The 16,678-nt window shown below is 37.9% G+C and overlaps 1 protein-coding gene across 3 annotated transcripts in view; it reads right to left on the minus strand.

Annotated features, from left to right (window-relative positions):
* Nucleotides 1-6,804: 6,804 nt before the first annotated feature.
* The window catches only part of LOC116210764 (cellulose synthase-like protein G3), a 37,444-nt gene continuing 27,570 nt past the window's right edge, over nucleotides 6,805-16,678 (minus strand). The window contains exons 1-5 of one of the 3 annotated variants that reach the window (XM_031544826.1): nucleotides 14,313-14,954; nucleotides 11,539-11,724; nucleotides 8,829-8,954; nucleotides 7,961-8,749; nucleotides 6,805-7,691 (exon numbers count right to left, since the gene is read on the minus strand). In XM_031544826.1, coding sequence (XP_031400686.1) covers nucleotides 7,149-7,691; nucleotides 7,961-8,749; nucleotides 8,829-8,954; nucleotides 11,539-11,724; nucleotides 14,313-14,906 — 2,238 coding nt within the window. In that variant the 5' untranslated portion in view covers nucleotides 14,907-14,954 and the 3' untranslated portion in view covers nucleotides 6,805-7,148. Of the gene's footprint in view, nucleotides 7,692-7,960; nucleotides 8,750-8,828; nucleotides 8,955-11,538; nucleotides 11,725-14,312; nucleotides 14,955-16,678 lie in introns of those variants that run through there. The other 2 variants (XM_031544842.1, XM_031544818.1) reach the window with 2 other exon arrangements.

Here is a 16,678-nt window from a genome sequence, read left to right on the forward strand (position 1 = left end):
ACTTTCACATAAAAGCGATGCGGGACCTTCTCTTTCAATTTTTTCAACTCTAACATGGCTTCGTTGACACTATTCTTCTTTGGCTTCTTAGGGCTTGAAACGGAGTTGCTTCTCTTTGACAGCGATGGGGTTTCGGGATCATTCTTGTTGAAGCTATCCCTGAACAATTCCATGCACTCTTGCATTATGGACCTTTCCGATGAAGCTCTTTTAGGCACTCGACGTCGGGACTCTGATATAATTGGCTCTTGAACATTGACAGGGTCATCACTCTCGTCGGAGCCCTCCCCGATGTCGACATACTGTTTCTGCTTTCCCCTCGATGCTGATATGAATGCCGTATGCAACCATCGTTCCTCAGATGAAGTTGTCGGTGGATTGGTCGAGGAGATGCGAAGAGCACCGGTAGCACACGAAGAACTGAAAAGCTCATTCAGTAGGATGTAGTGCTTGCAGCCTTTGGTCCAAAATGCCTTGAATGCCCTGTTCTTCTGCACGTTGAGATAAGGAAAATGTTACGAGAACAGTTCAATAGATAGGAAGGAACTATAGAAAGCGAACGTATGAACAAAGGACATGCAAATATCTAGTAAATTGAAGTTATAGTCGGCATTTTACATAGAAGTAATTGTTAGCAATTCATAACTCATATTATTAGGAAATCAGCTTCACGTGCAGAAGCTAATAACATATATAAAGCGTGTACCTTGATGAACATATCCCATACATCGGGGCTGGCCATGATGGTGTCTGTGTCTGCATCCCATCCCATTCCAGTGTGATTCCTTAGCTCAGTGAACTGCATGTACGTCCCTTTCAACCTAGCACACTTGTCTCTTAGCTTAGTCCAGCAAAGTTGCGCTTCAGGAAATTGCTTTTCTATTTCCTTCGTCATCTCTTCCCAATGAGGTCTCTTCCAGGAAGTCGTCTTGGTCACTTTGAACTTCTCAAGCATTATATTAATGAAGGCTAGCTCCATCTCATCACTCCATTCCAGTACATGCTCACCCTTTGAAGCCATGGTCTATGCACTTTTTTGGACCACAACTTCCACACGGAATAGCCAGACATATTACCTCAGCAAAAACAATTTGCAGTACATCTTAATTCAATTACTCATAAAACAGGGTAATTCGTGCTTAGGTTCCCCCTTGGCTGCTTAGATTCACCCAGACAATGCAACAGAACGCATATTGAGAGAATGACAGCATGGGAAAAGATATCGAAATAGAGCAGCAAAATACTCTAACATGTGCGAAATATTAAGGAAAGCTCATTTATCGACCACACAGTTGCACACTAGCAATAACCAACACCAGGACATAAGCATATTACTCAACAAAATTGAAAGCAGAACAACAGCTTACACCACAGAAATAGCACAATCCCTTTCAAATTCGCATTTCATGGAACAACCAAACCAGCATCACACTGACATTCACCGAAACAAGAACAGAACATATACTCTCAGTGACCAACCAGTGAAAACAATTCGGAAAATTATGCAACAGACATAAAATTGTTGTCGAAAGGAAAGAAGAAATTACCTGAAATGCAGATGGCGTTCCTGAGCTGTGCCGGTGGGGTTCTTAAAGCCTCCCGTGCAGGTGAATAGGGTAGGGGAAGGACCCGCGAAATATTTCAAAGGAGGGAATCTCTGAAGGGCAAGTTGCGAAAGTCGCAATTTCGGGGAATCTCTACTGACAAAAGGGGGGCCTTTGCCCTATTATTACAGGTCCTATCTCCCGGTTCTTCTGCCTAATAAGCAAGGTGAAATTGTAAGCAAATAAGGACTACATATCCGTGAAATTGCAAGCAAAATTGCACTATTCTGACAATGATTTCCTTCAACATGCGTTCGCTATCATTCCAGGTGAGCCGATTACATGGAATTTCAAACCAATTTCGGCAGCTTCAGCGAAACCAATAGTTGCAGCTTCAGCTAACAGAGAGTTTATCTAATTGCAAATTGCAGACGTCAAAGGACTATTGAAGTTGCTGATGTCGCTGTCTTCTAGGCCTCGCACGAAGGACAATGGGCTCACAATTGCGCAGTAGCAAAGGAGCTTCTTCGTCGTTGCCGCTACTCTTCTCTCCGACACACATGGATGAGGACCCCTACCATTGTTCTTGCCGACAGTTTTCCCTTTGCAGAAATTAGAGCAAGACAAGTCAAGTTCTTAGCTTTCCCGTTGGTGGGTCCCAGGATTTTACCGTTCGACCTCATATTTTGTCGTTTTGGGAGTTAAGTTGAAAATTTCTTTGTTGCCAAATAGACCCTTAATGATGTGGAATGAGAAGATTGAGAAGGACTTTGCAGAAATAGAGTACATGAATATAACTGTGATCACTTAGAGCGAACCATACAGGATCTTTGATGGCTCTAACCCATTTTTCGACGGGAGTAAATTCCCGAAGTTCAACTTGACTAGAGGCAGGGTCCGCAGCGGTCATGACCAAACGGGTCTTCAGGACTCATTTTGCATCGTGGAGCATGGAAAAGGAAAATGCAAGGTGGTTAATGGAACTTAAGCTGAAACTCAATCATGGTCAAGATTGAACTCGTGACTTTTTCTCGCACCTTTTCGACTTGTAACTTTTGATCATACACTTATATGTTGGTTTTTCTATTTAACATTCATGTTCATTTCATTTCATTACCTCTCATCTGTTTCAACTAAGTTAACCCTTCATCACAGGTACGTTTACTCTAATTTTTCACACCGACTTTCATTTCATTTCAAAATTTTCATTCATTTTCATAATTCTAAGTTAACATTCATTTTCATTTCATTTCAAAATTTCACTCATCTTATGTTCGTTTTTAACGTTCATTATCCCAACATATTTACACATGTAATCCTATGGTTGAAATCGTAACTCTCAATAGACTGTATATATCTTTGTTTCTTTGTGATCCTCCTCCAATAATATGATATAAACGATTTATTCATAAGATACATATATTTCTATATTTAAAACTTTTCATTTTGATTATTGAAAATTTAATGCTTTTCGTGAAAAATGTTTGTCATGCCCCTTGATGGTCTATATCATATTTCTCTGAGAGTTTGGTGAAAGCAAATTTTCAAATCATGAATATGTGTCTGTATATTGAAGAGTTATAGGCATCCATTGAAGAGACATGAAATTTTACAAACTATAAATGTCTCTCTCTATTTTTTAGAAAACTTTTCTTTACATTTTTTGGTATCCTCTAATATTATAAGTTCTACGTCTTCCTCCTTTCGAATATTTTTGTTCAAGTATTTATTATGAGATTCAAAAACTCTATTTCCGCTTCTAACTTCTGAATAGCATCCAAAGATTTATAAATTCATCAAATTTTCATTTGAGTGCATATTAGAAGATCCCCAAGTAGTTTGTGAAATCTTGGGAGTAGCATATCCTCGAGCTATTTGCGCTGAGGTTGGTGTGAGAAATCTATTTCGAAATGAATGCCTTCCACAACGTATCTCTAACCGGTTCACTTTGAAAATTCATTTTGATTTTGTTTATAGGTATGTTTAGTGTGCCTTTTATTTTCATGTGCTTTTTGTTGTATTTTCATATTTAGAGAGAATACGCATTCCGTACATCAACATCGCTAGCTAGCATATGATTATTGATTGGTGACAATATATGCATCACGTACGTAATACAACATCACTGAAACATCCGCTTGTCTTGAAATGTTTCGCGAGGGAGGATGACGAAGATGGGAAAGGCTTGAAATAGTGAGGATATTTTTATCGGTTATATAGAGTCTCAAACCTATTTAATTTGTTTGCTTTTTTGAAATTTGGTACTTTTACTCTTTGATTTTCTTTGCTTCTTAAAAGTATTTTCAAGTTCATTTTTCTAGAGTTTTCACCCGTCTTAGGCGCTATTAAGAAAATATAGGTGTTGATATGAAATCAACTTGACTCGAACGTGATTAGTCGAAATCCAATAAACTTCCAAATATTAGCACTGAAAAAAAAAGGTTTTTATTACTCATATCTTTTATGTCATGGGCAGCTTTAGAATAATAATAATAATAATAATAATAATAATAATAATATATTCATTCATAAATAAACTAATGAGTGTGATGTATTTGGTGAAGCCTTCCCCCTTATTACGTATTAGTTTATTGTGAAGAAAACTCATTTACTGTCAAAGAAGCTTATTTTTCAATTTCTTTAGATAATAAAGTTATTTAATGTAATAGATCTATGATGCTAAATTATGTGGAGTTATTTAGGGTGGTTTGATCACGGTACATAGTTCTTAAGCTATATAAATTATTATATAGTCTTTTATATCATTTCAATACGTAATTTCTTTACTGATTAAAACTTATTTCATTGAGCTTACAATTAAGTACAAATAAATGATATATGTATCTCTGTGCATATTTCCTAACAAGTGACAAATATATGTGTTTTTTCACAGTACATGAACAACTTTTATATTGCTCAATAGTTACTTTATCATACATTTTTTAATGCATATAGTAGGTAAGGGTACATGCTTATAATCTTAATTATATCAATAAAATTTATTTGAAAGCATTAAAAAACAGTGTTCACGTTGCAATGCACGTGCATTTCAACTAGTATAAATATATATAAGTGTATGTGTGGTGAAGTTTCACCGCCATATTCCACCGCCTTTGTCCCTTCCTCTCCCTATTCTTCTACATTCTTCTAGATTTTCCTTTCTTGATTTTTCTAGTTTGTTCTAGACTTATACATGTAAGTATCTAGATTTTTATCTTAGTGAAATTACTAGAGCAATCTAGACAATTATCTAAATTACCTAAGAGTTAGTGTTGATTCTCAACACTCCCCCTCAACACTAACTCACCTCCTCACGCCAATTCATCCGGGATCATAATTGCTCCCTTGCACCCAAGCGGCATTAATGTACTTGCGATTTGGCTTTCTTAATCGCTTTGATCTTCTCAATTCTGGTTGAGATTTTTCCTCTGGTTCCTTCTCTTGTATTATCTCTTCTTGTTCTGTTGATCTCTGATACAGACCAATCTTCCATGGACTTCCCTTCTTCTTGAGCGACTAGATTGGTGCTTCAACATCATCAGCTTCTTTGTTTTCCGATTGCTCCCCCATTTTCACTTCTGCCGGGTATTCTTTTGCCTCTTCATAGCTTAACAGCTCCTCCTGCTGCATTTCTTCTGCCACAGCAGCAATGCCACCCTCAAAATTTTCTTGTCCCTTCTGGGTGATGCTTGGAGGCTTCAAATGCTCCATTATTTCTTCTGGTTCTTCAAAACTTTCTTCTTCTTCTTCTTCTTCTTCTTCTTCTTCTTCTTCTTCTTCTTCTTCTTCTTCAATCATACTCACCGTCGCTATGTCATTACCTTCTGAGATAGCCTCCTCCTCTGGTTCCGCCACTATACTTGTCGCCAATTATGTCCTTCCTCCGGGATGACTCAATCTCATCCTCATCCCAATATTCATTCCCTTCATGGGCTTTCGTTGCCGTGTTACTTTCAACAATTTTCTTCTTCGATTTACAATCCCGCGCAAAATGTCCTTTCTTGCCGTATTTATAACAGACAAGATTGCGCCTCCTATGCTCGTACTCTCGGCCTTCATAGTCTCGGCCTCCATGAGCTCCCTCTGCTCGGAAGCTTTTCTCCTTGCGTTTCTGTCTGTTGCTTCTCTTCTCACTGCTATATAAAGCTTCCTCTTCGCTTTTCAAAGAAACTCCAGCCATTTGTTGTGCTTAGAGTCTCCTGCTTAGCGAGAAGATTCTCGAGGTCCTCCACGGACGACTGGACTGGCCACCCCTGGACTGCGGCAATAAAACTCCTATACTTGAGCCTTAATCCATGGATAATTATCTTTCGCATTCTTACTTCATTAATTTTTGGCTCGGAATCCAGTTCCGATATCTCGTGACAAATTGACTTAATCTCGGTGAAATATTAATTAATAGTCATCTCTCCTTGTTTGAGGCCGACTAATTCATTCTCTAATAATTGTAATGTTATATCATTCTTCTTTGCAAACCTCGCGGCTAAAATATCCCAAGCCTCTTTAGGACTAGTGGCGTACCTGACATGCTCTAGCATATCTTCCTCGGCCAACACCTTAATTGCAAACATGGCCTTCCCGGCCTTGATCTTCCACTTCCTGAATGCGGTGATGTCTTCAGTGGGTGGTGTTGTCTCACTGCCGCCAATGATCTCCCACAGATCTTGACCCAATAAATATGACTCCATGCACGTTTTCCACGTGTTATAATTCTGATTGTTTAATTTCTTTACGCTATCGATCGTATTGAACTCCGCCATGTCTGTCACCTAGCCTTCTCACGTGCTTTCGATGGTCCCAGACCTATAACTCACAATCCCTGACTGTGCTCGCTCACAGCACCTCCCCTCGATCCCTGAATGATTTCTTGACGTCGACAGAGCCCCTTTCGAGTCTGGTTCTTGACTGACTCAACTAATAGTTCGGGCAGGGCGGGCCGAACAAGGAACTAATATTAATTATGAAAATATTACACACTCACACTCACGCCTCACTGTCTCATACACACTTAATCTTATACATGCACTCTTACATATTTCTTCCTAATTGTATCTAGATTATTCTACTTCTATGTTTCTAGACTTATACATGTAAATATCTAGATTTTTATCTTAGTGAAATTACTAGAGTAGTCTAAACAATTATCTAATTACCTAGAGTTATTGTTGATTTTCAACTTATATGATACAACAATTCAAGAAAAATTGGATTGAAGAAATTCCTAGTCGACAACTAAAAGAGTATACATTAATTCAAACCATGGAGAGAAACTATTTCTCGAATTTTTATTAGTCCATAATAAGAAGATCTGACAGACGCATGCTAAATACAAGGAACAACTGCAATCCGCGCAAAAGGAGGGCTGACCTACCGTGCTTACAAATGCGTAATGCTTATTACAGCAGGATTTACTCCTTTATGGTTGAAGTTCTCTGCTGCTGGTGTAGTTTGAGTATATATGAAATGGAAGACCATTTGTCTAATATTATCTGTAAAAAATCGTACGTGATTGACTCAATTACAACAACTGCACGAAACTTAAACTGCACGGAAGCTCTTTTCGCTCGATATTAATCCTCTTGATATCCGATGGACATAATACCCCTAAGCAAGGGAGGCTGCAGCGTAGAGAAGAGCTGCCACGAAAGTGGAGGCCAAAGTGATGTTTGTAGGCAACTTCCCCTTATCGCTCCTAAAGAACATGGCCTCGTATAGCGGCCACCCATTCACTACTCCGAAACCGGACAGGAGCACCTGCAATGCGAAGCTTTCAATGGCTAATCCTGGCGCGAGCGCCAGCCCCCTTGCGAGCGCGACTAAGTTGACAAGCACTGCCACAGAGAGGGGGACGACCATCGGGGACGGTGCCCCGAAGTCAAACACACCTTGCTCGTACTTCTTGCTCTGCTCATCATTGGCTGCCTTGCTAGTGACTTCGAAGCCGCTGGTGGAGATGCCGAGACGCTTGAGGGTGAACTCGAGCGACCCGAACAGGTAGCACGTGAGGCCACGGATCAGCCAGATCCTCTGGTCGTTCCACCACCGCCTCAACGTCGCGTCGCTACCAGACAAGAGGAAGTAGACCAGGTCCTGGGAGTATGCCCCGAGGAAAAGGAACGTGTACAGGAGGAACCACGGCTCTGATACCTGAAAATGCAACATGTATACGATACAGGAGTTAGGAAACATCTGCACGGTTGCATAATATTTGCTATGATATCGAGCTTGAGATCTACGACCGTAATGTTTAACAATATCTCGTATATATACGATTTAAATTTGGACACCAACTAGAAACAAGACAATTATATACAGAAAAACTTCATTCGACGTATATGAGATGGTCATATGATGCAATCCGTTGTAAGGTACGATAAGCGAGAAAGTTTACGGTGCAATCAGTTGAATGAAGATACCTTTGGGAAGACGGGGAGGCCATTGATGAGAGCCAGCTGAGGGACGAAGGAATAGACGACAAGGGGGATAGACCATGTGGCCCAGAAGGCAATTTGGGCGTACGACAAGCTCATGAGGAGGCCCATGGACCTCAACCCGTACGTCATGACGCTGTACCGGGAAAACACCACCTCCAGGAGCCCAACGATCCACCTCTTGCACTGATTCAGCATGTCGATGAGGCTCGTCGGTGCATCGCCCAGGAATGCCGGCCGGTCTGGGGTGCAGAATATTGATTTCCATCCCTCGCAGTGCAGCAGGTAGCCCGTGTAGTAGTCCTCCACCACCGATCCGTATCGGAAACCCACCTTAGATCCCCAGTTGGTCATGTTCTCGTAACCGAAACCAGCTACTCGATGTACCAGTTCCATGGTTTCTTGGGACTGAATTGGCCTTTCCACAACATGATCAATGCTCAATTCGGGAATCTCTGGCGCCACGTAAGCTGTTGGACCACCGAACAGTGCCCGGCGATGGAAGAAACACCCAGTCCCGAGGTAGTTGGGCCCATTCTTCATGCCGGGGGGATTCATATGGAATAGGCTCTTGTAGCTACCAGCATATATGTCGTCCCTATTGAGCCCCTGGAAAATTTGAGGGAACTGAATGTGCGACAGCTTGGACTGGTCTATGTTGGGATCCGCAAAGTAGCAGAGCACTCGACGGAGTGTACCGGGATCGTTGGACCGCATGTCGCAGTCAAGAGTCAGGAAAATAGGTGCATTGGTCATGACGGTCGATACCCGAACCTTCGATTCACATTATTTACGATCGATCAGAGATGATTGGATAAACAAAATTTTCAAGATCTATTACACGAGAGCTTACCAGGGCATTGAGGGCACCCGCCTTGAATTGATGGTGGACTGCCCTGCTTTTGCCTCTGGAGACATAGATGAGGTTGGGCATCAAATTTCCCGCGATGTCTCTATCTTGGCTGTTGTCTACCAGAACCTAACAATATAACCCACAATATTAATTAAGATTATTGATATGATTAATAATAATTAATTATTAAAAAAATTATTAAATCCATATATATTTAAGGAGAAATTTTATGCTTCCATAGAGAAGCGTTGTCGATCCCTCTCTTGAATCTCCATCCTATGGAGAGATATATCCAATGATGTACGGTACCCAGCGATATCCAATGATATATGGTAAGGATACATGGCGATCTCATCAGAAAAAAATAGTGATCCATTATCAATGTTCTTATGGAGAAAATATATCCGCAGATTTGTAATTTAGCTGAAATTTGTATATATATGTATGACACATCCAATATTTTCGACCTCAGTTTGGATTGAAATTGTGGTCTCCTCACCGGGTCGCATTTCAACTAGTTCAACTGGTTCAACCACTAATGCCGACAATTTTATTACTTACATTAAAGATAAATTATGAAAAAAAAATCTAGGATTAAAAACATTCGCAAATATCTTTCCATTGCTTTCTTAAATTTCCTTTTTATATATATACAACAGTTTCTTAAAAGAACTTTAAAATTGTCTAAGATTAAATAAGAAAAATTATATCCAATAAAAAATTAGAGCACAACCTATATCCAAGTAACTTATGCGGAAGTATTACTATTACTAATTATTTACATAAAGACTAGGTAATTTATGCGGGATAAATTCAAGTAATAATTGACATAATGTCTGGGTAAGTTATATATGCAACTTACTCAACGTTAGGTAATTTATATATATTGACATGAAATTTATTTGAAATTACAATGACTTACCAGGCTTGTAAGTAATTTACTCGAAATACAGATAATATATTATATCTCAGTAATCCTAATAAATCTAGAATCATAGTTTGCAGGTAGATGGGTAGACTCGTCAACATACTCTCTATCCTCTTAGTTTTATATTTGTTATAAGATAACAAGATGAATTCCGATTGACTCTTTTTGTTTTTTGGTCTATTTCACTTATTATTCGAAAGTCCAATAAATATTTGATTAATTCAAATTCTATTTTTTTTGGGTGAATTAATTCAAATTCGAGTTTGGTTGGCTTAGTTACAAAGTGTAAAACTCTTTACATTGTGAATTTTTTCTATTTAAAAATTTTAAATTTGAGATTTTAAGGAGAAGAGCTATCAAAATTACCTGATCTAACCTAAACTGCTATGCAGCATGGCTATTCTATTTATCAGGAGAACATATCTATCTATCCATCTATCTATCTATCTATCTATCTTTTTGTGCTTGAAATCTATCTATCTATCTGTCTATCCATACATCTATATCTATCTATACAAACTTTATACTTATCAACTTGAGTTTTGGGCATTATGGGTAGAGTAAGAGAAGATTTGCATATTCTCGTGATTGTTGTTTGTTTTACATTATTTAAATTAATTTATCTGATTTTGTTTATATATTTTACTCGACTTTTAATGAATAAAAAATTTAAAAGAAATAAACTTCTGCCCTACATCGATATATATAATTGTTTAATATATATATATATATAATATATATATATATATATACATATATCTATATATATATATCCGTTATTTCCTCTGTCAACCTCGATCATCCTCATACCTTCCTACCTCTGATATCGTTTTGCAGCTTTATTTGATTAGTGCATTTTTAATCGACTTTGTATTTTATTTTGCTAATCTTTGTTGTCCTTCTACCATATCCTATAGCTAAAAATGAAGGTGTCATCGAGTAAATATATATTTATAGTAGCAATTATAAGTATCTTTTAAGATTCTTGGATATTGCCATAATAAAACTGTCTAAGTAAATTAGCATTAATGTTTTTTATTCAGTTGTACTAAAAATAGAAAAGAAAAGGCAAAGAAAATTTGAAGGGAGAAAAATCAATTCACATGCTATCTCTACCCAAAACCACCCGTATATATCTTTATAAATACTATGAAAAAAGTATGTATTTTATCTTTTATTTAAATTATGTGTTTACCTTTTGTTTTTATGTAATTATTATATCAAAGTTTTCCTATAGCTTATCGAAGTATGGCTTGATTTTCTAGTCAAATTAACGGACTAGCCCGACCGTGATAGTAGAAAACTTATTATTATTACTATGGTCAAATTAAAAGTGAAGGTGTGATATTTGTAATAAAATTATTGGAATTATTTCAAATAATAAAATTAAATGAATCGAATTCAAATATTACTCACCAATATTCAAACTTAATCGTACATAAGTATTTTAAAAATCTGACAAATTATATATATATACACACACACTCTCAAGATATTGAACAATTGATAAGTCGATCATTGCTGGACACGCACGTGCTATGCACGGGTAATCATACTAGTATATGCATGTTTTTTTTTGGTGTAAACCGTAGTATCTAGAAGTTTAATTGGATTCCAACTAATTCAATCGAATCCGATCAGCCCATTAAGGGGTAAAACTCTATCAGTGTGAATTTATAAGACTTGACTTTAAGACATTTATTAAGGAGAATAAACGCCGAACAGTTTATGTTGGTGTATGTAGGCATATAGCAACAAGATGATGGAGTGGTGGGTTTGTACCTGAATGACAGGTGGGTGACTTTGACGAGTGAAGGTGTCCGTCCACTGGCTGAGAGCTTGGCGTTCTTTGTCGCCGGCGATGAATTCCTCGCCGACTTCCCCTTTCGCAACCACATTCTCTATCTTCACCTTCATGCCCTCATACATCACCTGCATGCGACCCACAATAGGATCCGACAAAATACCCTTCTTTGCTGATTTTTTTTTTTTTGCTGAATATGAGAAGTAGCGGATCCGACAAAATACCCTCCATCATCACTATTCTCCCTCTCTAATTTCCGCAGATTAATTCCACAGTAACAACATAAATTACATACAAAATATTCATCCAAAGAAAGTTACATACAAAATATTCATCCAAAGAAAGTTACATACAAAATTATATTTTTAATATAACAAAGGGCAAACCAATCATCTCAAAAACACGGATGAAGAGGCTATAATTTTTTTTGCTGAACAACTCATGCTGTTTCCATCGATTAGATTTTAGGAAGATGGGGGGATAAGGTTGCACGTATACTCTATGATTGGGGCCTAGTGTGACGTATGTGTATGTAGAAGTATGGTCGTCGGGATGGGAGGATAAGGTTGCACGCATACTCTATGATTGGGGTCTAGTGTGACCTATGTGTACGTAGAAGTATGTTGTCGGGGGGTCCCAGTCTCATCGTTTAGCTCGATGAGAAAACTACTTCTAATGGTCAGCAAACAAGATTCCACCAAATAAGAAGAGCGGCTAGCTATGTGCCAACGCGGTACAGATTTGACGGACTGAAAGCAGCGGCACTTTCGACCGCAAAAAAGAAACGAATAGGTATATTTAATATATAATGTAATCATTGTAAGTCGGAAAATGAGGATAATATCTGCAGGCTACATTTGTCGAGGACATTTGATTTTTATTTTGTAGCAGCATTATACATATAAATTAATTGACTAGTCGCAAGGCATGGAAGAAAGCTGCGTCCGTGTGTCTTCTTCCTATAATATAATTTGTTTGCATGCATCTTCGTCTGTCAGCATGGAAGACATAAATACAGGGACGAATTTATAATTAATTTTTCTGTCAGAAATATTTCTGTTGACTAGAAGTCAACTCTTACAGTCATCGGCTAACGAGGGACATGGCCCTCCTTCTTTTGGTACAAAGTTTTTCTTATCTTGATAAAGTAAATTAGGTAAGTGACACTGATTCAAGCTCAGGTGTCAGTTTGAACCTAATGGCAGGCCCTCTTAATTAGAATAATATTTGCATTTTATATACAACTTCGATGATCATGTTAGAATAATAAAATCAATAATATATATAACTTATTATATTTAACATTATAAAAGCTTAAATACAATAAGGAATATATATATATATATATATAATTAAAATAAGCTTATGAAATGCAGGGAGAATTAGTTGAAAATTATAATTGAATTTTACTCTAATTGTAATTGAAAAATTACACTCATATTTACACAAAATTACTCTACTTTATTGAATTTATTGTTTCAAATTGCATTTAATAATAAAAATATAATTATTCTAAAGAAGTAATTAATTAAAATAACATGATAACTGATATATGAAAATCATCTCGTTGTCACGCATGGGATAGAGCACTAATTAGATAATATTTCGATAGTATGATATCATCAATTAGATCAGGCGTTGATTTTGATCACAAAAGCAGATATAGGGAAAAAGTAATTTATTGCCTTGGACTAGAAATGGAAGGAAGCACAAAAGGGTGTTGTTTGATGGGAGTTTTAAGGAATCCTACCCGACATATATATCCTTAACTGCTGACAATATGTACGCTGGGAAAATTATTAATGACTTGAGATATATGAGGCATTAAGACGACTGAATAGACTTGGAATCATGTTGAACTTGGTATATCCACAGAGATTTCAGCGGTCGCAATTGCGAGTCTATCCAAGTCTATTTCTTTTGCTTCATAGTCCGATGAATTGCAACAGCTGAAATCCCTTTTTTTTATCCAGCAAGGAAAAAAAAAAATTTAGCTGGTGGCAATTCATCCGAATATGAAGCAGAAGACCAAATAGAATTGGAATCATTTACTAGACTCACCAGCACATATGCACTCTCCTCAATGACACGACACGTATGTGCTCTATCTCTCAAAGATGTGGTAAATAGCAGCCTAAGCAGACACGGAAAATCAGGATCGACATGTTACATGGCATTGTTGTTGCACTTAATAAGACCGATTGAAATCTCCAATATACCATGAAATGTTCTAATATGAGATCTCATCTTTCACTACTTATCAAAAAAAAAAAAGATCTCATCTTTCACAAATTCCGAGTAAAAGTGTGTACAATATAAGTATTATTGACGTGAGATTCTCATATGGAACTAAGAATTTATGGATCCGATACTCATCAAGAATTCACCTTCTATTGTTCTTCCGCTATTGATAACTAATAATTTCTAGGTTACACAATTTAAATTGCCAAACATCATATTATACCAGAAGAGACTTTATATATGTATAAACTGATACTAAGGTTTCAGCTTTTTAATGAATTTTTATGATAAAAAGTAGAAAAACTTATTAAGCTGGACTTTGGATAAGTTATGTATGTGTGTGTGTATATATATATTTGTATGTTAGTTATGCAATTATATATATAAAATATTTTTGTATGTTAGTTATTTATATATAATGGAAAGTTTCGAATTAATTGATAGTAGGCTTTCGGATTATCACACTTATATTGAAGTGTTACGTTCAACTTTTTAGCATGACCTTTCTTACCTTAATACTCTCAGCCTCAGCGCCGATGCCTTGATTCGGCCTGAAATAATCCTCGGGACTTCGCTCCATCACCTTGTTCTCCCGACAGAAGGGCAACCAGTGGGACGCGAACTTGGCCGCTTCCATGAACGCAAAGAGCGTGAGCTGGGACCCACCATCGTCAGACAGGTACACAGACAACTTATTGGCCGGGTACTCATATGCCATGACTGACAGTGCCGTGTTCACCACCCTGATCGGCGGCTCCTTGTAGGGATCCGCGGTGCAGATGAACACGTCCAGTGCTGGAAAATCCGCTTCCTTGAGCACTTTAGGGATATTCTCGACGTACTCTGTCCTGCGGGTAGGGTACATGCGGGAAGATTGGGTGGTGCACCACATAAAGGCGAGAGTGGCATCGGCCACAAGCAGGCTCAAGGTGGCAGCTACAACGGAGGCAGGAGTGGTGGAGCGCAGGAGGGCGATCTGCCGGACGTGGCGGTAGAAGAGGGCTAGGAGGGCAGAAGCGTATATTAGGGCAAAGAATCGGTTGGCCGTTGTACGGCGGAGTGGGGTGACGGCGTTGAGAGGGGGAGAATTTTTTGCGGCGGCCATATTAACGAAAATCTAAGACACTTCTTTCCCAATTTCACTTGCCATATGGGTGGGAATTTATATACATGTATATATGTATATATGTATATGCATATATAAATGACATGCACGGTGAAACCTCTTTTTCCCACCTGCACTTGGCAGTATGTTACTCTTTGGACTATTGATTCTACGCATATGATAACTATCATGGTTCGAGATGGACCATTAGCAAGACATGTTGATTATTGGACTATTAATTCTATATATAGGATAACTTTGTTCCTTTTTTTTTCCGGGTAATTCCTTTTTTTTTTTCGGTAGATGTACTTCCTTCGTTTTTGTTATATAGAATTTGTGGTTATTTTCTTAAGGTCGATAGCAATTTATAACTGTCCATTTTCATTACCCGCAACCTCCCCTCAACCTCCCCTGCTATGACCTGCACCGACAATAAGTTCGGATGGATGCTCCTACAACGACAAACGTGGCTTATAATCCACATTAAAGCTTCCCCTTTGCCGATTTATATATCTTGAAATCCACACCCCACATTTCTAACTGTGTTTATAGCAGTAATTCTATTGCTTGTATGGATTGATCAGTTTTTCATAGGCATCGCGACGTGTTTTGAGACTTTAGGCCACGCCAAAAGCCTCATGACGCTTTTGAAAGCATCGCCAAAATTGGGCCGAGCAGCCTAGGCCAAAACTGGGTGCGCGAGCGCCCTTGAGCCCCTACGTGCCATAGGAGTACATGCTCCTCGCCTAATATTTGCGCGTAAAGGGAATCGAACCAATAACTCCCCCTTAGGCGTTCGTGTGCGTCACCAATTCAGCTGCGGCTTCTAATGTCTTTAATTTCCACAATTAATTATATTTTTTATTTATAAAATGAAGTTTTTATTTTTAATTAGTATATATTTTTTCATTTTAATAATTTTTTAAATACTTTGAACTATTTGTAAGAAACAAATTTATATGTGTACACCTAACACTATTTGAGGTGTCATTTATATTAAACGGCACACGCACAACAAAGTATAATAAAAATAAATAACTAATTAAAATAATAATGAAAATCTTTTTAACTATAAAGCTTGCTTTTTTTGGATCCATCTTTCCCGCCAACATTAATTTTCATATTACGCACAAGATCATCACTCAAAGCATGTCCATATAGTACATATACATTTGCCACTTTACTCGAAAGTTCCACGCATCCACTGAGAATTGAAGTCAATCATTGATTACCGAATTGCTGCAAAACCTTGGAAGTGTTTGAACAATAATCATCAAGTCAACTCAGGCAAAGCTAGCACTCGTTCATATGAATAAAATATTGATAGAACGTTTTATACTACACAAGCTTCCAGGGTCGAATCCATTCAAAACCACCAGCTCAATCGCACTTGATTCTTTGGCGTAGTCAACTGAGAAGACAGAGTGGGGCGGTAAGGAGGTTGATGCATGCAGCGAAAAGTGGAAACGATGGTATGGGCACGCAAACGATTTTGAGTTTGGATGAAATATCAATTATGTTCAAGTAGAGGTGCAGTGAGACGAGCTACTGGTGAGTTACTTGCGATCAACTCGACTCTCCGCAAAAAAGGACACGTATATGGGAACACCAATGATTTTTGAAATTTTTTTATTCAGTAGCACATATCGCTCTCTTATGACTACTTGTTGATAGTTTGTTAGTAGATTTAACTACATGTCTTGCTCTTTATATAAGTTGTTGACGACAAGCTATCAACTTGTCGTTAGTAGCTGCCGACCCCTAAAAAGCAT

Source organism: Punica granatum, chromosome 1, assembly GCF_007655135.1.
Source record: "Punica granatum isolate Tunisia-2019 chromosome 1, ASM765513v2, whole genome shotgun sequence".
In the NCBI taxonomy this organism is placed as follows: domain Eukaryota; kingdom Viridiplantae; phylum Streptophyta; class Magnoliopsida; order Myrtales; family Lythraceae; genus Punica; species Punica granatum.